Source organism: Amblyraja radiata, chromosome 23 (assembly GCF_010909765.2).
Source record: "Amblyraja radiata isolate CabotCenter1 chromosome 23, sAmbRad1.1.pri, whole genome shotgun sequence".
In the NCBI taxonomy this organism is placed as follows: domain Eukaryota; kingdom Metazoa; phylum Chordata; class Chondrichthyes; order Rajiformes; family Rajidae; genus Amblyraja; species Amblyraja radiata.
In genome coordinates, this window is record NC_045978.1 from 32,293,044 (window position 1) to 32,317,753 (window position 24,710).

The 24,710-nt window shown below is 44.7% G+C and overlaps 1 protein-coding gene across 3 annotated transcripts in view; it reads right to left on the minus strand.

The window, feature by feature from the left end:
- Nucleotides 1-1,902: 1,902 nt before the first annotated feature.
- tfap2c (transcription factor AP-2 gamma) overlaps nucleotides 1,903-24,710 on the minus strand; it is a 63,942-nt gene continuing 41,134 nt past the window's right edge. For all 3 annotated transcript variants that reach the window (XM_033041982.1, XM_033041980.1, XM_033041981.1), the window contains exons 4-7: nucleotides 21,965-22,190; nucleotides 8,014-8,132; nucleotides 5,846-5,987; nucleotides 1,903-5,031 (exon numbers count right to left, since the gene is read on the minus strand). In XM_033041982.1, coding sequence (XP_032897873.1) covers nucleotides 4,740-5,031; nucleotides 5,846-5,987; nucleotides 8,014-8,132; nucleotides 21,965-22,190 — 779 coding nt within the window. In that variant the 3' untranslated portion in view covers nucleotides 1,903-4,739. The remainder of the gene's footprint in view (nucleotides 5,032-5,845; nucleotides 5,988-8,013; nucleotides 8,133-21,964; nucleotides 22,191-24,710) is intronic.

The window sequence follows — 24,710 nt, forward strand, 5'->3', positions numbered from 1 at the left end:
GCAAGTAACAGGAGGTGACGGGAGAATGGAGTCGGTAACGACGACAAACGTGATGGGAGAGGAGAGAGGCCGGTAGGACAGGAGAGGGAACCAGACTCTAGCCTAACGTGCCCTCGAGGTCGGCTGCGGGTGGCTCCCCCAGGGAACCAGGGAGGACGGGCGAGGAGAGGACACCGGTTGCTGGTCGAAGGAGGAAGGCGACGGTTGGAGGCCCTGTAGCTGCCTGGAGCTTGCCTGAATCAGGCACCGTTCTTAACAACTGGAGCGTAGACATGGCACCTCTTGCATGCAGCCTCAGTAGACTATTTCTGTACAATGTGATAATTGGGAGGGTTAATCTACTGAACTGTAAAAGTAAATAATTTGCTGTGCGTTTGCACTTTGCATACGTGACAATAACGCACCATTGAACCACACACTGATGGTAAATTCTGTGTTCTTACAGTGCTGTGTGAAATGTCACAATTGGCCCAGCTCTTAACATTTTATAACCTCTGGCATCAGAGGAAATACATTTTTTCCATTATCTACTGCATATTGAAGCGTACATTTAAAACATCTTGATTAGATCAATTAGCCAACCTTCTAAACTTTGGAAACGTCCCCTTATAAAAAAGACTAAGCAGAGGTCAAAGGTGAGAAGTTAATTAGAAACAACAGGATAAAAGCGGAATAACACATCACATGGAGAGGAAATGGTAAATATTTCCAACACTGGGAAAATCAAGAAATAAATTGCTTTTAGGTTGCAAAGGGAGAGAAAGGGTGTGGAAAATGAATGGGAGGTTTTGAAGTGGGGAGAAGAACAGAAACGATGAAATGTGAGGTGACATTGAAGGTGAAAGAGAGTGGTAATGAGACAAATAAAACAACAAAATGGCCAGTGCAAAGATGCGAGTAGGAAAAGCAGAATCCTTATCTGGAAAATAATGCAAAACATTACTGGAAATGCTAATTTTCTGTCCAGAATGTTATAAATTGTGTCTTTGTATCAAGACACTCTGTAATGTTACATTCACCAAATGGCTTAGTATAAACATCTAGCAGAACACTATTAACTGGAACTGAAATATATTGCTTCATCAACACTGGGTCAAAATTCATTAGAGTAAATTCGCCAACCCCCCCAAATGCAATGGGGCCTTGTCAATGGTGACCACATTCTATTACACACACACACAACACTTTCAAGTTTCGACATGCGAAGATGAATCAGTCACTGACGACTTTGTCATTGACTCTTTCAATTACGTCTCGGAGTTGAGTCAGAGCCGGTTACATTCCCGAGAACAGTTTGCAAATGATTAGCTGTTGCCGGGTGTACTGACAAGCATATAGGTCAATGAAATGGGGCTTAATTGATTCATCTAGAGGATAATAGGTGAAGACAGAAGGTGTTAGAACATCATTTTCCACACTACCAAAGATGATCCTGTATTTACCTTTGACAGTGGTTACCATTTTAAATGGGAACTGGTTAAAAATCACCTACCTGGTGTTCTGAGTTTTAAACCAGCCCTGCTGAGCAGGCAGTAAGAGTACTCGGGGTCAAGGTGACCTAGGCAGGCAAGTTAACAGCGTTATAGATGCAACATTTGGAAAAGTTGGAACATGTTGCACACATGTCCTTCCCAAAACCAGGAGCTTCCGAGACCACGTCATACCCAGATTGCTTTCATGCAGGAATTTGGCTGGTTGGAAGGCAAAATACCACAAAAGCCCAGGGATTTAATTTTGGAGCAGCCACTAAGTTTCCATTTCACCACTATCCATCAATACAGATAGTCGTAGTCTCTGCAATCTAACCAGCACTCGCATGATCTACCCCACCTGTCTTTGAACTGACCCAGTTCTCAGTACCACATTACTGAAGGGAAAAAACAGATATGTTGCAGAGACGGCTTTAAATTCAGAATATCATCTTTATTCTTTCTGATTTGACATTATATTACAGAACAGACACTAAATCCACATTTCAGAAACTGCATCTAGACATCCATTCGCTTAAAATTCACTGACAAGAGTTTTAAGAAAAACTGTCCCACTGGATTTATAGAAAGAAAGTACTTTACAACTCACACCGAGAATAATTATTGCTTTCCGCCCACCTCCCAAAGAGTTGGGCGAGTCTTGAGGAAGAACACACTTTCAGGCACACCGCACCTTGGACATATTTAAATACCCTGTTTTACATTACTTCCTGTTGTAATTATGCAGGAATGATAAAGGAATTTATATCTCAGCTTACCCATTACCAGGGAAACACTTCTCCATAATAATATGAAAATGGAAAGACTTAACCCTATATACAGGAGGTAAACAAGCTTTTTTTTTAAAAAAAGATTTCAATGTTGCACCATATTTACATTACCCATTAAATTACACATAAATAAATATGTACATTCAGAACAATGTTCCCTTTTTACCCTATTTACCCTGTGAAGGAAACTCTACTGAAGACTGGAAGGTGAATTGCAACCTAAATTTCAAGTAAATTTGTAACTGGACCAAGTGGAGCCTCCAGACAATAAATGATCAATTGGCGACGACAAGGATGAGGAAAATCATTCGGCAGGGTCAAGACAAGGATCGAGGGGAGTTTCGCCCACAGACTTTTCGCAGAAAGGTCACAGGTTAGTTAGTTTTGTTCAGAGCTGATGCGAGAGCGTGTACCTTGCTTCCCAAAACCAAGATCATTAGGCATCGAGCAACGTTGAGCTGCACAGCCGTTCCTGTTCATTGCTGTAAGATCGCTTGGTTTTGCAGATTTAATGGCTGAATTTAAAACTTAGCAGTAGATTGAACAGAAGTTTTTATGAATATGAGTAGCACATTATAAAATGGCAGGAAAACCCAGAAACTATTGCCAATAGCAGACACATTATATGTTTGCGCAGTTAGTTTTTCACACAAAGGCTGGTGGGAATATGGAATGGGCTGCCGGAGGAGGTAGTTGAGGCAGGTACTATTACAACGTTCAAGAAACATTTAGACAGGTACATGAATTGGACAGTTTTAGAGGGATATAGGCCAAATGCAGGCAGGTGGGACTAGTGTAGATGGGACATGTTGGCTGATATGGACAAGTTGGGTGGAAGGGCCTGTTTCCACACTATAGGACTCTGTGACTCATTTGGCTGCATTAACCAGACTGTCCTGACCAGTTTATGTAAACAGGTTAAAGCCTCACACAAATCTCTCAACTATTGCTCTTCCCTACCATTAATTCTCTCAAACATGCTGATTTTTAAAAAAAACCAAAAAAAAAAAACCATGCCTGCACTCACCTGTGGAACAAGAGTTAATTAAAAAAGATCAAACCCACCTTAAGATCCTAGCAGCAGAGCTCGAAGGAGTGACAGTAAATGAGTCAATGTCAGTGTCATCTGCCAATGGACTCCCCACTCTGGCTCGGGCAGAGATTTCAAATCATTACACTTTGTTAAAAACAATGAATGTTTTTAGTTTGTTCTGTAGGGCCTCCCCCCCCCCCCCCCCCCCCCAAGGCCAACTATAAAAGGGCTTTGTAATTAGATGGAGTGAATGTTTCTTTCTACAGCCCAAGTTTGAAAATGACAGGTGTCTGGATTGTGCCCAGGGCACAGATAAGTTGTAAGTCCCTGAATAAAGACCAGTAGTAGGTTGTCCAAAGGGCTTGTTCAAACCCAGTGGTGTGCAAGGAGAAGAGACAAGAAAGCACCAAAGAACAAAACCTTCCTTTTTGACCTTTGTGTGGAATGTAGATTCAATCTGTGCATTTATTAAGAGTTGGAATCAAACTGCTCAAAGCGCAAGTTCAACCAGCTGGGCTCCACTGCTAATGGGTGCTGGTTATTTAAGATTCTGCTTGCCACCAGCTTAATTTTGTACAGAGGCTTCCGCCTAATTAAAGCCTGATATGGAGCCCCTGTGTGTTTGCAACTCAGTGTGATCCAGTCTAATATGGTGATAACCAGCAAAGTGTGGGTGTCAAATTTCTGATTCAGAGACAGACAAGGGGGCTACTGACCATAGGTATTACTGGACGATCTGGTGACTACAAGCTTCCATGTGTTGTCTGTCAGATTTATCTTCTCATCTTCCTTAAGGCCTCCACCCTATTTCCCTGATGTAGGATATCAGCAGAGCTGGGAATCTCTCTGCTAATCTTTATCTGGACAACATCAGCACAACTACATAACTGGGAGACAGCCATGCCAGGTACAGTGCAAGTCAACAGGTTACATAAAACGAAACCACATATTGCTTCATCATAGGCTAGTAGTTTCTCCCTTTCTCTTCCCAGCTCCCTCTCACCAAGCGAACACCACAGGATGGAAGAAGTTTGGTGTCATCACTTGTGGTGCAGTGCGATGGAGCCTTCCTTGGGAGTTGGGTCTGGAGCAGAATATATCGTGTAGCTGTAGATTTCAACAAACAGTCCAAGTCCCTGATAGCCTTGGCAATGCAAGTTAGACAGTTTCATCGACTGTTACCCCGGCAAAAGAGGGCAGCGGCCCAGATACTCAGTTGGAGCCATGATGATGAGAGCGCCAGATAGGTTTGATTCTTGAAGCATGAATAAAATGGTGGATCATGTAGGCATAGTGCACATCTTCAACCCTGCAAATCACAATTAGAAGGAGGTTCAATCCAGCCCCTGGCCATCAATGCTGTTGCTGGTTTGGTGAATTTCATGTAGTCCCATATGCAAAGAAGGGGAGAGGAAGGGTAAAGTCCACGGATTCATTGCCAGCCGCTCACTTCCTGTGCTTTTCATCTTTGTCCAGGGTTTTATTGTGGTTTTCCTGGGGGCTCTGGCCGCTGCTGTTGGCCATGTACATTTTGTCCAGGGTCTTCACTGCTTCGTTCAGGTAATTCTGCAGCGAGGACATGGCAGCGCATATGGCAGGGCTCCCAAAGCCGTGCGTGATGAGACTGAAGTGGGTCAGGCAGCTCTGGATTTCGGGTTCCAGGATCGGGCCGGGGCGGGCATTGCCCAAGGGTGATCGGTCCTGGGTTAGCATGTCAGTGAACTCTTTAAAGATTTGCCTGGAAACAAACAGAAAAAGGGATAAAAGAAATTAACTCGTCCAAGAGCAACATAGTGGCTCCTTAACAATTATACAACGGAAAAGGTCATTTGGCCTAGTGGGTCTAAAGTGGAGTTCATGCTCCATAGGATTACAACCAGAAACTGTCCACCACTTTCTGCAGCCTCCTTCATTCTTGGGCATTCGAGTTACTGAACCAGACTGTGATGCAACTAATCAGTATGTTCTCTACCATACACATGATGTGGGTTCAATAGAATATTTGGTGATATATCAAATTTCCCCAATCTTCTGAGAAGTGGAGGTGTTGGTGAGCTTCCTTTGTGATCGCATCAGTGTGCTGGGCCCAGCTCAGGTCTTCAGACAAATACATATCCAGGAACTTGAAGTAATGACCGAGAGCACTGGACACAGCAAAAGGCAATAGAAAGTGGCAATGAAGGATTATGTCCCATAACTAGCTGCACCTCCAGCAAAGCCGTTCCAAGGACATTTGAAACACCTGCACCCTCTTGTCAATATGAAAATGACTCTGGCATGTCCTGTTCACAGGAAGTAGGACCGATCCAATCCAGTCAATTCCTGCCCCACTCAGCTCGGTTTCAAACTGCAGCAAAGTGATGGTAGACATCAAAGACAATGCTGTCAAGACCCACCACTTACCATAGATCTACCACTGAGACAAAACTCGGGATGTTAGCTAAGGGAATAACAATTTACTGGTCAGGATGAGCTCAGTGGTCACATTACACCCCGTGTCCTATTTCTGTCCTCCAGCCCTGCTTGTAGCAGCCACAAGAGATGACACTTACTTGGCTGCAAGGAGCATGCTCTTCCGGCTGCCGATCTCATTCCGCTCCATATGCTGTCGGGTCAGGTACTCTGCAGCTGTTTTTGCGGGGAATTCCGTCTCGCACACGTAACCAAAGTCGCGGGCAAGGTGCACAGCCTCACCTAAGAACAAGACATGAATATTAGCAACGAGCAGAACCCGAACTCAATTACTAGACTACTTGACTATAATGGGCCATGTTAGAGTGGTAACCTAGAGTGGCTTCCACGGGCCTCTTGAGTAGGATTCCTATTCTAATATGGGAGAACGTCTTCCACTTTTGAAGCAGTTTTGAGGAAGCTAGAAGAATACCCCCCCCCCCCCCCAGGAGAGGCTGAAGTCTGGGTGATCCTGCAGGGAGCCCATACCCAGCTGGGCTGCTTCGCGTGCGATCCCATTAACTCTCTCTACAACAGGAATCTAATTTAATAGTAAAATGAGAGGTCACTTTTTCACACAAAGTGTGGTGGGTATATGGCACAAGCTGCCAGAGGAGTCGGGAGAAGCAGGATCTATCCCAACATTTAAGAAACTGTTTGACAGGTACATAGATAGGACAGATTTGGAGGGATATGGACAGGTGGGACTGGTGTAGCAGGGACATGTTGGCCAGTGTGGGCAAGTTGGGCTGAAGGGCCTGTTTCCACATTGTATCAATCTATGATTCGATGATACAGAACTGCAATACGTTCATTGCAAAGATGTCTTGTGGAAGGGAAGTTCTAATCATGGCCTGTCAACTTGCAACTTCATTCTCTGCCCATCCCTTTTGAAAAGTAATATTTGCCTAAGGTTGGGACAGCTGGAGAAGATTATAGATGGTCATGGTGGTGTCCTTAAAAAGGGGGACGCACAGGGAGCAGGCCTCATGACCCCATCTCATTCCACACATTAACAACATGGTCATGGCACATTACAACTTGTACTAGCTGATTCCACCCATATAATATTGGAGCAGTTCCTTAAAATGCTTGGATGCACAAAGGGGATTTCTTGGGTGGAAAATGAAGGATCGAGAGACATGTGTACCGCAGGTGTAATCCCTCCATATGTTCTTTGATAAAAAGAACTGGTAACATTACAGCTTGTTCTTTTATAAAAGAATCGGTGAAGTTGCCTTTTACCTAATCTCCAAACCCAGCCAGGAGATCCATTTAGTGTCCTGGGGCAACATGGGAGAGGGGAGAGGTTTTCCCCCCAAAGTACCTGCTCAAATGCAATCATAGACTGGAAGTTAAGTGGAAATTCTGGACCAAAATAAATCATTTAATCAGTAACATCCCCAAGAAAAGCCCCGGGGACTGTTACTGCCTTTCCCAAACAAATCACCCAGGTTCATAAGGTCATAAGATCAAAAGTCATAGGAGTAGAATTAAGCCATTCGGCCCATCAAGTCTACCCCACCATTCAATCATCTATCTTTCCCTCCTAACCCAATTGTCCTGCCTTCTCCCCATAACCCTTGACACCCATACCAATTAAAAATATCCATCTCTGCCTTAAAAGTATCCATTGACTTGATTACTGTGGCAAATAATTCACCACTAAACAAAGGTTCTCCATTTCTAAGTAAGTACAATGGAGACTATCCTACCAACAACTAGAGGGCAGTCCTGAACTACTATCTACCCAATTGGAGACCCTCGGACTATCTTGGATCAGACTTTACTGGCTTTATCTTGCACTAAATTCACGTTATTCCCTTTATCGTGTGTCAGTACACTGTGGATGGCTCGATTATGATCATATGTTTAAGAAGGAACTGCAGATGCTGGAAAATCGAAGGTACACAAAAATGCTGGAGAAACTCAGCGGGTGCAGCAGCATCTATGGAGCGAAGGAAATAGGCAACGTTTCGTCCCGAAACGTTGCCTATTTCCTTCGCTCCATAGATGCTGCTGCACCCGCTGAGTTTCTCCAGCATTTTTGTGTACCTTCGATTATAATCATGTTTGACACAAAATGCTGGAGTAACTCAGCGGGACAGGCAGCATCTCTGGAGAGAAGAAATGGGCGGCGTTTCGGGTCAAGACCCTTCTTCAGTATGGTCCTTCTGCTGACTGGTTAGCATGCACCAAAATGGCTTTTCACTGAACCTCGGTACACGTGACAACAAACTAAAGTCAATTCAGTTCATCAACAACGTACCTTCCACCAGAGAGGTCAGCAGAGTGACATTGGCAGCTTTCCGTCTGCCAGCAGGAAGGTTTAAACCTATTTTGTCAAGCCTCTCCCGTAATGATCTTCCTCCATTTTTTGACTTTGCCCTGGAGGAAGAATAATTGTGTTAGTTTATTTTTAAAAGCGCTTAATTTATGCCATTTCATGAGTGAAAGACATTGAAGAGACGAACTTGAATTGTCCCACTCAGCACTGCCTGCCTTAAGATGTGTCTTTACATTCCTCGTCCTCCTCCCTAGCATCACAAGCCAGGCTCACTGAGCTGAAGCTCAAGTGAGTGATGATGAGAAATGCAACCATTTTAGCATTTGGCAGGTTTATCTCAGTTAAAGCCCCAGATTCTACTCACACAGAGCTAACTATTGCTTCATGATCAACAGATGTCTACTTCGACTCTTCACACTCTTACTTGACAGAATAATTAGAGATAATGGCAGGATTTGCATACTAGTTAGCCCCTAGCCCTTGTCATCTTCACGAGTGTAATCATACTTACACCCGTGATAACTAAAGCTTCTGAGCCGCCAATACTTATGAGATTAGGAAGAATATAGTAAAAACATACGAGATAGAAGCTGGTGGAGGCCATTCAGCCCATCATGCCTGCTCTGGCAACAAAATATGCACTAACACCGCGTTCATTGAAAGCTGACAGATCTACCCACAACCTCGAGGTAGGGGACATCATTCACTAAACACAAACATGGTAGCTAACATGGGCGGCACTGGGGCGCAGCGGTAGAGTTGCTGCCTTACAGTGCCAGAGACTCGGGTTCAATCCTGTACGGAGTTTGTAGATTCTCCCTGTGACCACGTGGGTTCTCTCCGGGTGATCTGGTGTCCTGCCACCCTCTAAAGATGCACAGTTTGTAGGTTAATTGGCTTCAGTCAAAAATGGAAATTGTCCCTTGTGTGCAGGATAGGGCTAGTGTATGGGGATAGCCTTTTTCCACACTGAATCTCTAAACTAAACTAAATGAGATAAAACAAAAGTGAGCCCACAAAGAGGTCTTCAACATTCCATAGAACACAGTACAGCTCAGGAAAAGGCCCTGCGACCCACCATGACTGTGCCAGCCATGATGCCAACATAACTCATTCCATCAGCATCAAGAAGATCCCTATTTTACTTCGGAGTCACGTGAGTGACTACGTGAAGAAGCCCGCCACGACGCATGCGTGTCATATCGCTTTCACGCTTGCGAAACGACAGGCGGGGTGGAGCGTTCCCCCGCAGCGGTAAGTTTGAAACCGCGCCCTGCAGGTAAGTGATTTACTCTGCGGTATTTTTTGTCCCCGCGCTGTTTTTACACGGGGGGGGGGAAGCTGGACAAAATAGTGTCCACAAGTGCTGCGAGTGAAGCTGGCTGGGGAGGACCGCGAAGTTGCGGGAGCCAGCAGCAGCTGAAGGCACAAGCCCCGTAAGGGATCTTCTGTGCCGACTTTTGGTCCCGCGCCGGCCAGAACACCACGGCCGGGCGGGAGACTATTCAAATGGGGCCATCGACTTTTTGACAAGTCGAAAATGGCAGGAGACGGGGTGGAACGACGTTCCCCCGTAGCGACAATTTAAACCTGGACCTGCGGGTAAGAGCTGCGGTCTTTTTGTGTTTTCCTATGCTGATTACAGGTGGAGAAACCAATGGGCTGCGACAAAGCTGGTGGGCTAGCAGCGGCCAGTGGCACTTGAATCACCTATAATGGGATCAGCTGTGCCCGATGTCGCCTCCGCACCGGCCAGATCCACGCGGCCGGGCAGAAAGGCTAGACACAAAAACAAACAAGGTCGTGGACTCAGAGGAGTCCGACTTTGAACAACCGCGGGCGGCCAGCGACCGAGAGCTCTGGAGCCGGATGGAGCGGTGTGTGGAGCATTTGCTCCAATGTGACAGACTCCGGGAGATGGAGTCGGGTCACTGTGGGCCCTATGATAAACCCACAGCAGTACCTCTTGAAGGGCTGCACAGTGCTTCTACCTCATCAGAGGGGAGCACTGCGGGTCAGTTCTGGGCTGACCTGGAAGAGGGGTCCGCAGAAGGAAAGACAAGTGTGCAAGGGGTGCAGGAACGAGAGAACCTACTTGACTAATAAAAGGGATTCCAACAAAAACCCACTACAGCCAAAGACAGCACCCCTACGCACCCACCAGCAGAACTGGTGAAAGCTCGAAGGCCCGGTACTCAAAACATGAGTCTATTTTTAGGCCATGGCCCAGGCCGGCCTTCTTGGAAGATGCGGGGACCTCCAACGCCAACCAAACCGAAAATCCAGACACCAGCGCAACAACAGCAGCGAAGAACCTACAAAAAGAAGTAAACCTGCCACTGGTAACTATGGAGGTAGGTGGGTCTGGTTCCCTACAAAATACAGGGAGCATGGAGGTTGGGGGGAGATTACACTCTTTTCTGAATGCATGGAGCATGTTAACAACCGATACTTACATCTTAAGCAGTATCCAGGGATATACAATAGAGTTTATACACAAGTACAGCCCTCCAGTTCAACATATACCGAACCGAATGTTCGTGCTTTCTGATAAAGAAAAATCAAAAGCGTAAGCTGAACTGGAGCGGCTTTACGTAAAAGGTGTAATTTAGAAAACTCAACACGAACCATTAGAATTCGTGTCCAATATATTTACCAAAAACAAAAAAGATGGTGGTTGTCGCATCATCATAGATCTGACAAAATGGAAACCTTTGTTACTGCTAAACAATTAATTTCCAAAGGTTACTTCATGGCCAGCATCGATTTAAAAGACGCTTACTATTCAGTGCCTATACGAGGTGACCACAGATGTTACTTAAAATTCAACTGGATGGGACAACACTGGCAGTATAAAGCACTGCCAAATGGGTTATCATCAGCCCCAGGCTGTTCACAAAATTTTGAAACCAGCCCTAGCGTTTCTACGAAAACGTAAACACATGGTCATGGCATATTTAGATGACATACTCATTGTGGGCAAAACTTTGGAATTGGCCAAACAAACTGTAACAGCCACAAAACAATTATTTGAAAAACTGGGATTTATTATCCATCCAGTTAAATCTAAACTAACGCCTTCCACTACTATGGACTATTTGGGGCTCACCATTGACTCAGTTCACATGTCGGTGACTCTGCATAAGGGAAAGGCTAGAGATTTAATAGAGGCTTGCAATAACCTCAATGACATCAGCAAACCATCCATCAGATTGGTAGCAAAAGTAATTGGCAAAATGGTGGCTGCCTTTCCAGCCACACAATTTGGACCTCTACATTACCAAAACTTACAGAGAGCAAAAATACAAGCACTCTAAATTAATGCAGGTCACTTTGACAGACCTATGAAACTACCAATCAAGCTAAAATGGAACTAAAATGGTGGATAGATAACATCTGGCTTTGTTCCAATCCAATCATTGTCAGTAACCCTTCCATGGTACTACAAACTGATGCCAGTGCACTTGGGTGGGGAGCCACCAATACCATCACCAGCTGTGGAGGTAGGTGGACTGCTCAGGAGGCATCATTATTACTCACACTGGGCATAAACTACCTGGAAATGTTGGGTGCATTCCATGGCCTAAAGTCATATTGTACTGGGTCATATCACCAGCATGTTAGACTACAGATAGACAATACCACCGTGGTAGCATACATTAACCACATGGCTGGAAACAAATCGACATCATGTGACAATCTGGCTAATACAATTTGGCAATGGTGTATCCAGAGAGATATTTGGATATCAGCCACTTACCTACCAGGAAGACTAAATTTAGTGGCAGACACCAGGTCACGCAAATTTAATGAAAACACCGAATGGATGTTGAATAAAAAAGCATTTGCTGATATTACAGCAAAATATGGAACACCAGATATCGATCTATTCGCATCCAGACTTAACCGCCAGTTATCAAATTATGTTTCATGGGAACCAGACCCTGGGGCAGCGGCGACAGATGCATTTCGCTGCATTGGGAGGAAATTGTTTATTTACGCATTCCCTCCTTTCTGCCTCATCAGTCGGGTATTAAGGAAAATACAACAAGACTCTGCGTCTGGTATTTTGGTAGTACCCGATTGGCCTACTCAACCATGGTTCCCAGTGGTATTAAACATGATATTAGAACCATGTATCACCATCTCACATAGACCAGATTTATTGCTACATCCCGTAACAAGGGATAGCCACCCATGCCATAAACATTTGAACTTATTAATTTGTAGAGTTTTAAAAACACCTCTACTACACCTGGGACTGACGGACCGAACAGTGAACATGATCTCGGCGGCTCAAAGACAGTCAACCAAAAAACAGTATCTGGTCTATATCAGGAAGTGGGCGATGCACTGCCATAAAAACAACATCACCTACAGAGACATGAACATCCCGTCTGTTCTGGAATATCTGGCAGGCCTCCACTATGATGACGGGCTCAGTTACAGTGCCATCAACTGCGCCAGAAGTGCCCAATCGACTTACCTATGGCAGGGGACAGAGCGTTACTCTTTTGGGGCTCACCCACTGGTAACAAAACTTATGAGGGGAATTTTTAATACTAATCCCCCAAGAACCAGGTACTCCCAAATATGGGATGTAAGTATTGTCCTGTAGATGCTCAGGAATTGGTCTCCAGCAACAGCTCTGTCCCTACACAGACTGACATTAAAAACAGTCATGCTAATGGCATTGGTCACGGCACAGAGGGTACAGTCACTGCATAAACTAAGACTGGACAACATGACTTCCTCAACAGAAAATATTAAGTTTCATATCTATGAGTTAGTCAAGGATCAGCAGGCCTCAATATACAATTTAGGTCATACCCAACAGATGACCGTCTGTGTAAAGTAAGACATCTGTCGTTATACATGGAGAAAACGAAAATCCTAAGAGGCAATGAGAAGGCACTTTTTGGTCAGCCACAAGCAACCACACAAAAGAGTGACGGTCCAGACCATCTCAAGATGGCTGAAACAGGTGCTAACACAGGCTGGGGTGGATACTAATATTTTTAAATCTCATTCCACCAGGGCTGCAGCTACATCGGCAGCGATACAGTTGGATATACCAATGGACCAAATCCTCAAGGCAGCAGGATGGTCTGGGGAAAAAACATTCCAATTATTTTACAATAAACCAGTAATGAAACCTGGAATGTTTGCAGAAACAATTTTAAGTTCTGTAAATTAATTTAAACCCATAAAAAGGGGTTATAAATTTGTGTTAATAAATTTTATGATTTCAATGTCGAATTCATGTCCAAATTATGTTAACACAATTCCTCCTACAGTCATCAAGGCAGACGTGATGCATGGACTCGTTTCCACGGCATGAAATCACAGAGCTTTAAAATCTTAACGTAGTCACTCACGTGACTCCGAAGTAAAATAGTAAGATTAAACGAGAACTTACCAGTTTGAAGTTTGATCTGTATTTTATGAGGAGTTACGATGAGGGATTACGTGCCCTCCGCTCCCACCCTTGATCATATACTTAACAGGTATCTCTTCTCTAATCTTACTATGTTTAGTCATTACAGTTATCTGTGATTTCACACCGCTGCTTTGAAGAATGACACGCATGCGTCGCGGCGGGGCTTCTTCACGTAATCCCTCATCGTAATTCCTCATAAAATACAGATCAAACTTCAAACTGGTAAGTTCTCGTTTAATCTTACTATTCTCTGCCCGTTCATGTGTCCATACTTCAATTGGCATTTTTCCAAACCTCACTTACTTCCAGGATGGTTCCAGAAGATTGTACAAGGGATAAATACACCAGCTGTGGAACTATATGGCAGTTACCTTTACATCTATTGTTGGCAAGACGTTGGAGTTAAAATCAAAGAAAAAACAAAACAAATTAAAGCCGAAGAAAATCAAATCTAGTCAACGTGGTTTTATAGGATGCAAATTATTTTTGACATGTTTGCTTGAATTCTTTGAGGATGTGTCAGGAAGTGTTGATAGAGGAGAACTTGTACATGTCATGTGTTTAGAATTACCAAAGACATCTGCCATTGTGACATACAAGAGGCTTGTGCTTAAATGAACACCCCAGGGTTTTGGAGAAAGTGTATTTGCATGGATTGAAAAACGCCCGCTATGTTGAAAACAAGGAGTTGAAATAAATGTTATTTTAAGGTGAAAGGCATGTAACTAGTTGAGTGCTCAAGGAATATATTAGTAGCCCTTGTTTAATATTAACATTGATGACCTGGAAGATGGAAAACATTTTAAGGTTAAAGGTTTCCAAGTTTGTTAATGATACAAAGGTAGGTGGAAGAGTCAGTTGTGATGAGGGAATAGTGATTCTACAACATGTTGAATATGATGGGTGGAGGTCAAATCATTAGGTATATTTAAGATATAGATACAACATCAATAGATTGAATGATTTGGCCCAGGCAAATGGAGTTTAATGTGGGGTAAGTGCAAGGTTCTTCAGTAAGAGAAATTATATAATTATATAAATTATATAAATGGAGATAGATTGCATATGTACAAAATTCCAAGGGACATGCTTGTTCTGTGAATGAATCTCAAGGTGATAGCAGACAGATCCAGATAGCATGACAAGACAGGTCATTATGAATGCAAAATATATTTGGTGTTTATGGCACAAGAAGTTGGGAGTTGAAGTACAGGAAAGTTTTGTTACTGTTGCAAAGGATGTTGGTGAGGTCCCACCTGGAATATTGCCCACAGTTCCTTTCCCCTTACCTACAAAGGATATAGTAGTCACAGGAGATTCGCCAGGCTAATTACTGGGATAAGAGAATTGTCCTATCAAGAGAGACTACACAGTTTGGGTCCATATTCCTTGTAAGTTCAGAGAATGAGTGGTGACATTATTGAAGCATACAAGATTGCAAGGGGAAGCTTTACCGGGTAGATGTTGGGATGTTTCCACTAGTGAAAGAGTCATGAATGGGTATATTGTTACTGGTTATAGGGTCTGGTCATTTAAAACTGATATTTGCAGAAATTTCTTCTCAAATGTTAATGAAACTCTGGAAATCACTGCCCAAGAGGATGGTGGGTGAAGGGCAGATCATTAGATATGTTTAAGATGGAGATGGATAAATATTTGAAAGATCAAGGAATTGAATGTTATTTGAAAATGGGACAGAAGAGGAGACATGGTCAGCACAGATCAGCCACGATCACATTGAATGCCAGGGTAGCTTTGTATGGCACCATCCTGCTCCTATTTTCATGGTTGGTCAGGAGGGAGGTGAGCACGTCTTAATTCAGAGTTAACAACTCTTCCCTCATTATCCAGCAGCTCTTCAGATTCTCCCCAGCATTAACCTAACCCAACCCGACCCACTGGCATCAATCATCTGAATCAAGGCTTCCCATCAACCAACCACTTGGCACAAGTTCCTCTGCTTCCACCTACCAACCTCCCCCCTGACTAACCGTCCACAGGCCGCATCCAGCACCCATCACAGCACATCCCACATCACTGTCACCATTAACCACAAGTAGACAATTCTTATCTCAACCTCTCCCTTCTGATCCATAACCTCCTCCTCACAAACCCTCAGCCCTAGCTTTACCAGCTTCCTTTCTCACACCCTGCACTGGCACAACACACAGAGGAATGGCCTTGTGCAAGGCTGATCCAGTGATGCCTGACATCCCAAGCACTATCAATATCCAAGTGGTGGGCCCCCAACCAAAGCAGGTCTTGTCCAATCACTTAGTGGCTGATTGGTACACAAAAGGCAGCGATGAAATGTGAGGCAGATTTGTTCTTAAAGCCATGACCTCTCCCTCTATCTAGTCTTCCCATAGTCATTCTTATTTCTCTTCCTGCCATAGATGAATATTCAATTGGACTCTATTTGTGAGGTACACTCTTCATAGACATCACTTTTGAAGTACCCCAATTCTCTGAAAGTAACTCCGCACCAAAGAGAATTAGAAGCTTACAATGTGTACACCGCAGCCTGCACCTCTTCCACTTGGATGAACCCATGGTAACCACAAGCCACCTTAGCACCCACTCCATCTACGTGCATCTTGTTGGGAATCCTTGCTGTCCTCTTAATTTCCACAGCTTTGACAAACTTCTCTCCCTCGGCAAAAACAGCGCAAGTTATTTATACCTCAGACACACCTTCAGCCTCCGTCCAGTGGGTCTCTTTGGCAAAAGGAAGCAAAGGAAATTACATACAATATACATCCAGGGTCTGAGCCAGTCCTGCACGGCAACACAGTTTCTCCACATTGCAGATAGACTCAAAATACTGGAGTAACTCATCGGGACAGGCAGCATCTCTGGACAGAAGGAATGCTGCCTGTCCCGCTGAGTTACTCCAGCATCTTGTGTCTATCCTCGGTTTAAACCAGCATCTGCAGTTCCTGCCTACACTTCTCCACATTGTAGTCTGGCTCCTGTCCCACCTATAATCCATCATGATTTTTCCAATGTGATGTGGGTTCAAGATTACTGAACCTTCAAACAGTAATCCCCCCCCCCCCCCCCCCCCCCCCAAATCACAAAATATGAAGAGTTGCTAATTCATTTTACTCTTTCTGGCTGCAGTGGCTTTGTAAATACCAGACGAGCCTCGTAAGAAAGTGGTCTATTGAAATAAACCACTCTGACTGGAGTGATTAAGAACATAGGAATTCAAAAGCAGGACAAGGCTTATCACTCGTACATATCAACCCCACCTATTGCTTTCCCATATACTTCAACAGCAATTGATGCGCTGTTCAGCTGTACAAACAACTTGTAATTGTGTGGTTCAACCAGCTTCCTTTGGAATGTATTTTGAATTATTAAAGATAATTCCTGACTCCAACTTTTTAATTCTTAGTTCGTGTTCCTTGGAATTTGACGCAACGACTACCGTGAATATTTTGCTCAAATCTGTTTTGGCGATGGAATTCTTGTGATTTTTCAGCACTTATGAAAAGAGTTCCACTTTGAACTCTGCAGACTCTGGGGCAATGTAGGAGAGACTGCCGATTATTCTACTCAATTTCCATCAAAACTTAAAGGGCTGTCCCACTTGGGCGTCATTTGCGCATAATTTACGCGACACCACTTAAGCGTCACGACGCGCACGTGATGCGCACATGGTGTGCATTGGGCGCGCATGGTGCAAGGTGACACATAGGCAGTGACGCGCGGCGCCCCAGGATTCACAAAATCTTCGCGCGTACCATCCACGTGACGCGCAAATGATGCCCAAGTGGCACAGGCCCTTAAGGCTTTGGTCAGTGGCTGGAAATTTCTAAAACTCTGCTCGCAGCCTATTTAAATAGTTCACCAGGACATATTCCTCAGTTGGAAAGCATAAAGTGGGAAAAATGCTAAGAACACTTTGTGTGAAGTTTGCACATCGTGCCTGTTACTCCGTGTGTTTCCCCCCATGTTCTCCATTTTCTCAAATGCACTCTCACACGTTCCGCGTGCATGCTGGTTGGAAGGTTAATTGACCAACGTAAATTGCACCAAATGTGTGTGAGTGAGTGGTAGAATCTTGGGGCAGCAGATGGGAATGTGCGGAGAATAGAATGGGATGAGTGTAAATGGGTGCTTGATGATCTACATGGACTCGCATGGTCGAGAGGCCCCAATTCCAAGCTATGTTACTCAATGACTGACTCTGACCAAGACAAAACTTGCTTAGCCAGTCTAACCCCACGATGGCAGGCTGCTTGTCTAACACCCAGTGCTGAATCAGCAAAAAATTGCTGCCAACCAAATGATGGAAAAGTGAACCCATTGTCTCAGTCTCTGCAACAAACCCATTTCCTGTTCCGTCCGCTCACTGGCATCCAGCAGAGGCTGGGCCACATTGTCAACAACCCTGGTGTTGTGAGTAACCAAGTGTTGCACTTCCAACCGCACAACACTAATTAGATTCTCGTAACATTAACTCCCTGGTCCATCAGCTGATCTGCTAAGAAGCCTCCATTGCCGAGTGATTTCTGGGTCTGACTGTTCTAAAGCTCTCCTATCTTTGGTAGACCATATCTTGACTCACTCTAAACCTCCTTCACTAAGCTTACAAAGATTGCAGTAGTCACTCAGGGGTTCAATCTTTAAAAATAATCTGATTTCCATCCCTTTTTTCACCACAATCACTCCAACCCCACCATCACCCGCTGCTTTCTTCGCAACTTTTGTAAGCATACATGCTTGATTTTTTTTTTGCTTTATCGCTCAATGGTTCAAAGGTGATTTATTGTTATGTGCATTGCACAGTGAAATTCTTCACCGAAACACAGTGAAAAGCATGTGCATAGATTACACATGCACGAGTCGCCATATTTCGGCAGCATTTACCAAAAGTTCAACTCCCCAGGTAAGCGCCAGGCTGCTACAGGGCCTCCTCCGTCTCCCTCGACCAGCTTGACCTGCAAACCAACGTCAAGAGATTCACCCGACCGCCATTGTGTCCCGGGGGTGCCTCCTGCAGCCTGGGCAGAGGGACTTCAGGCCTTGAAAGTACTGGAGCACTAGAGGCAATACCCCGGTCCCACTCCAACTGGCCCACTCCTCGAGTCTGTCATCACCAGCGGCTCAGACAGCATCTCTGGAGAAAAGGAACAGGTGACATTTTGGGTCGAGACCTTTTTTCCCCAGAAACGTCACCTATTCCTTTTATCCACAGGTGCTTTCTAACCTGCTGAGTCACTCCAGTTTTTTTGTGTCTATCTTCGGTTTAAACCAGCATCTGCAGTTCCTTCCTACACATGACCAGCGACTCCATCCCCCTTGGTTCTGCAGTCTTCAGGATTCAGCTTGACCGCTTCCAAGCCTCCCCCCCTACAGGCCGCAGCCCGCCGGGTCTTCCTTCTTCCGCCCACCTCTTCTCCTGGGTGGGTTCCCGGCTCCGCACAGCGTTCCGGGAGCCTTGGCCCCTTTCCCATTCACCACGTCAAATAACATTTCTATTGATCTGGGAACTGGATGTAGGAATGGGGCTTTCAGTTCATTGAACCAGATCCTCCATTCGTCATGGTCATGACTGATCATGTTGTAACAATTCAGTTCATTCAGTGTATCCTTTCAACTTCCCTCCCTTTTCAACTTCCGCAGAAGAGGCTTTCAAAGACTCAGAAAAGTTTGTATCAACCTTAAACCACATATCCCCTTATTTTAAAGGGATTATTTTTCAAGATTTTTCTGCAAAAAGGAAAAATTCACCCTCATTTACCATGCCAAGACTTCTCAAGATGTAATGGATATGTTACCGTCAAGGCCTCCCTCAACTCTTCTTCAAGCCTAATCTGTTCAACCGTTCCTCATATGACATTATGGCATTCAGTATATCAGGCTAGTAAATCACTGAAGTGCTTTCAACTTATTTACATCCAGTCATTTATATCTATACTCTACCTTCCTCTCTCCTTTTTAAACCTCGTCATACGCTCTTCTCAACTTATTTTCCACCAATCTATGTGCCAGCAGGAAATTTCATAACCATTCCTCGAGTGAATTAATCCAAGTCATGTAGTAAAGTAACGGCTCCAGCATCAATGCTTATTGTATTGAACCAATCTTAGCTCATTACATCTTGTCAGCCAGTAAAGGACACATTTATGCCAACTAGCTTTCCAATTAGCCAGACAAACTTCAGCCCATTATGTAACCACCTACATTTTGAGCTTTGATTTACCACAATAATTCTGAGGTTGCCTTTTATCAAATTGCCTCTGGATCTCCGAGTACATCAACCCATGCTCATTGTGTAGGAGGGAACTGCAGATGCTGGTTTAAACTGAAGAGAGACACAACATGCTGTAGTAACTCAACGGGACAGGCAGCAACTCTGGATAGAAGGAACGGGTGACGTTTTGGGTCTTCAGACTGAAGAAGGATCTCGACCCAAAACGTCACCCATTCCTTCTATCCAGAGATGCTGCCTGTCCCGTTGAATTACTCCAGCATTTTGTGATTAACCCATTCTCATTTATCCATAGCCCGTTAATTTATCAATGAACAGTAAATTGATCAGACACTATATCCCTTTTCACTGTACGATGCTGAGTTTGCCCAATTACTTTGAATTTTTCTAAGTGCCCTGCTCTAAATTATTTAATCATAGTCTCTAACTTTATTTGTTAAGCTAATGGACCTGTAGTTCCCCACTTTCTGCCTTCCTCATTTTTTAAATAAGGGAGTTACGTTTACGTTCCACCAACCATCTTGTACATCCCGACTTCCAGAACTAAGCCCGTATCTTTCTCTTTCTGCAAGAAATATCTTTCATCAACACAATTCTTTGGTCACAGGGTGGTGAATCTGTGCAATTCACTGCCCCAGGCGGCTGTGGAGGCCAAGTCAATGGATATTTTTAAGGCAGAGATAGATAGATCCTCGATTACTACAGGCATCAAAAATTATGGGGAGAAGGCAGGAGAATAGGGTTCGGATGGAGAGATGGATCAGCCATGATCGGCAAAGTATTCTTGATAGACCGAACGGCTGCTTCTTCACATAACTGTCCATCTTAAAAGTGGAAAGTACCTTCAATATTCAGATCCCCATCCATGTCTCCCAGCAGCCATGTCTCTGTTATGGCTCTCAGACCATGCTGATTTATCACATCATGGCCTTACAAGTTTCACTTGTTGAACAAAGAACCAACCAAGATTCAACAATGTCCAAGGTTCCCAGCTGTTGATCTTGGTTAGACCAACATGAAAATAAGGGACAATTCAGTTCAGAGTCCAGAATACGACTTTGCTAAACAGAAGGTTGCGGTCATTTGTTCACATTCCAACAAAGAATGCAAGATGATTTCATTTGCCTAGAGACAGGATTTTACTCTGAAATGTGCTGACTAGCTCAGTAGCTGGCTGTATTAGCATAGATCAGCATTTAATGATCGGTTGACAGTGCTGAGTGTGTAATGATGCAGTCACTGCTCCTGGTTGCAATTTGAACCTTGCTACCTTTGCCAGCATTTTTCCAGAGCAGCAAGTTCTCTCGTTTAACACCTTTCCTCCAGCAAATGCCATAAAGCCCACTGCTGCTAGACCTAGTACAGACACAAAACGGCTATGACATTCCAACGTCATGCAGTTGTCCTGCTCCCACAGTTAATGAAGCCCCAGAGAGTGAGATGCAGAATCCAAGCTCCACAACACTGACAGACTGTTGTATAGCCAGAGGTCCCATCTTCAGACTGATGGAGTAATGGGGAGGATAGCCGGTGGGAAAAAGATGTACGGAAAGGACCTCACTTCAACTCCATCAGTCCGCAGAAGGGCCTCAACCCAACACTCTACATTTCTCTCCACAGATGCTGCCTGACACACTGAATTCCTCCAGTCGATTGCTTTTTTGCTTTTTCTTTTTTTGCTTACGACTCTTGCATCCAGTCTGTTGTAACACCAAAAATGCCACCCTATGCATGGTAGTAAAGACCGTCAAATATCACTGGTTGTAAAAATGCATCTCCTTTTATTTCACGAAACATTTATCTCATGCGTCAGTCAAATCACACAATTAGTTTAGTTTAGTATAGAGATGCAGCACGGAAACAGGCCTTTGGCCCACCGAGTTCGCACTGAGCACTGATCCCCGCACACTAACACTATCCCACACACCAGGGACAATTTACAATTATACCAAGCCAATTAACCTACAAACCTCAACGTCTTTGGAGTGTGGGAGGAAACCGAAACACCCGGAGTAAGCCCAGGCAGGTCACGGGGAGAACATACAAACTCCACACGGACAGCATCCATAGTCAGGATAGAACCCTTGTTCCTGGCGCTGTGAGACAGCAACTCTACTGCTGCACCACCGTGCCGCACTTCCATTGAGATGGCGCTAGCACCATTCATGCGCCCGCCAGTCGGTGTTCTTGCAGCTTTCCGTTTTAAGGCGTTTCAACCCAACAAGAAATGAGACGGGATTTTAACACCAAAGAGAGTCTTCCCCACTCACCTTCGCAGGACGCCCCCGAGAAGGGAAGCATTCAGACACTCGGGCGGGGACAGGCGCCTCTGGACCTCCGCAACCGTCACCTTGTACTTGGACGTGGAGCTCAGGAGCGAGAGCCGGCCAGGAACCGAGCAAAACACCTCGTTGGGGTTTGTCACGTTGCTAAGCAGACCGTCCTTCTGGTAGGAGAGAGCCGACAGCGCTGTGCCTCGGGATATCGTCATTGGACCTTGAAAGGGAGAAGAGTAAATGCCAGGTTAGTGAAAGGACAAGAGTACACCTATGTGTCAAATCACAGCGTGCTGTCAAAACTGTTGTCATGTTGAAACCAAAAGCGCAACTTCTTAAAAAAAAAAATTTGAAACAGATCAATTAAAGAACACAACATATGTGGAATGATGGAGATATCGGGGCACATTCACTGGTTCGGATCAATCCAGTGCATATATCCAGCCGGGGCAAGCTTCCTGCTACACAACAGCTGGGCCAGGGGGTCAGATCATTGAGCAGGGCCTCACTTAAATTGCAATTTTACAGAATTGCACTTTTCACAGGATGAGGTCTGTGCCTTAATGTTGTGACTCTGTATATCCCTGCTGAGTTGATTCTCACATGATCACACTCACTCTCTCACACTCACCAGTATCCTCCTCTCACCATCATTCCCCCTCTCAGCTGTTCGGTTTAGCTTATCGTCACATGTACAGAGGTACAGTGAAAGGCCTTTGTTGCGTGCTAACCAGCCAGCAGAAAGACAATGCATGATTACAATCGAGCCATTCACAGTGTACAGAACTGATACATGATAAGTGAAAGCCAGTAAAGCCCCCGATCGAAGATAAACCGAGAGTCTACAGTATCTACCGAGGTAGATAGTAGTTCAGTATTGCACTCTGGTTGTGGTGGGATGGTTCAGGTGCCTGTTAACCCAAGCTGAGGTCAGCCACAGCCAGGGGGGCAGAAGGACTGAAGGGCACAGCAGACCATCTGGGGCTGTTTAGGGGTTCTTCCAGCCTGGGTGTGATGGGGAACGAAGCAGCCCCACTCTCAGCCACCGGTTGATTGCTGCCTTTCCCACGCACTCTGTTGCGGAATGAGAAAGGATCTGTGGTTCTCAGCAAAATCCAGCCAACATAATTAGTAGAAGGTGCAGCATTAAATGAATGTACAACTATAGCTGCTTCTCACCCTCAAATGAAATTTGCCTGTTGACCTCTACTAAATAGCTCACCTACTAAACAGTCGATAATATTTTCCAGTTACAGGCAACCCAGTGATGCCTGCAGATGGAGCTAACGTTACACAGCTCCAATGACCCAGGTTCAATCTTGACCTTGAATGCTGAGACTATGCACACTGTGGCCATGCAGGATTCTCCCAGGTGCTCCAGTTATCTCCCATATTCCAAGTTCATGGGTTAATGGCTGCTGTAAAGGGCACCCCACGTAGAAGTGGGTGAGTAGATGATGAAAGTATGAAATATGAGGAATACAAAGGAGATTGTTTTGAGAGCAAGTATATGGATAAATGGGCTGAATGGTCTCCATTAAACTAAAAGACAAAACAATAAATAGTTACCTCCATAAGATTAAAGGAGGAGATTTCACTCAGAAATCAAGTGTCCAACATCCCTCCCACAGAGACACAAAGAGCTGGTGTAACTCAGTGGGACAGGCAGCATCTCTGGAGAGAAGGAATGGGTGCCATTTCGGGTTGAGACCCTTCTTCAGAAGAAACATCACCCATTCACTCTCTCCAGAGATGATTGATGCCTGTCCCGCTGAGTAACTCCAGCTCTTTGTGTCTATCTTCGGTTTAAATCAGCATCTGCAGTTCCTTCCTACACATCCCCACCACAGAGTTCTGGTTGAAGGAGGAATACTGGGTAAAGCAGTGAAAAAGTCATTTGTCTTTCTTCAGACAGAGTTAGTGTTAGATCCTTCATGTACGCCCGGGTCAGTGCATGAAACACAGTTTAACGTTACAGTAGCAGGTCAGCACCGTAACTCAACGCCAATGGCTCAATGCTGCTTTTATTGTCACGTGCAAATGCACAGTGAAATTAATTTCTTACAAACAGTCCAGCAATGTACTGCCATGCCTGAGCACATCCCCGATTAGCAAAGTGTACAGAAGTACTTCTACTGATCCCGCATTCAAGAAGCGATGTGCTTATGTGGCATATTCAAAACCCAGCCCGCGCTCTAGTTGTTATGAGTGTACAATTCCACAGCGAGGGGTAACTTACATATATCTCCTCAGCTGGACACACCAGAGTGGGATAGATGGGCCACTACAAACTCTTGCTGAGAAGAAAACCATCATGCTAGCCTCACATGTACGTAAACATCCAAGGCATAATATAATATATTCATCCTTGAGTGTTTCTCTATATATAAATATCAACAAATACCAAACACCCAGAGTGCTTTTGAGAAAGGAGTTACTGTATTTAGACCTTGCTTTAAGGACCAACAAGGATGTTGGGCACCTTGATGGGGAACCTGCAGGTGGTGCTAAGCCCATGCATCTATAGTTTGTTTAGAGATACAGCACGGGAACAGGTCCTTTGGCCAACTGAGTCTGCGCCGGCCAGCGATCCCCGTACACTAGCACTACCCTACACACTAGTGCCAATTTACAATTTTATCGAAGCCAATCAACCTACAAACACGTATGTCTTTGTAATACGGGTGGAAACCGGAGCACCCGGAGAAAACCCACGTGATCATGGGGAGAACATATAAAC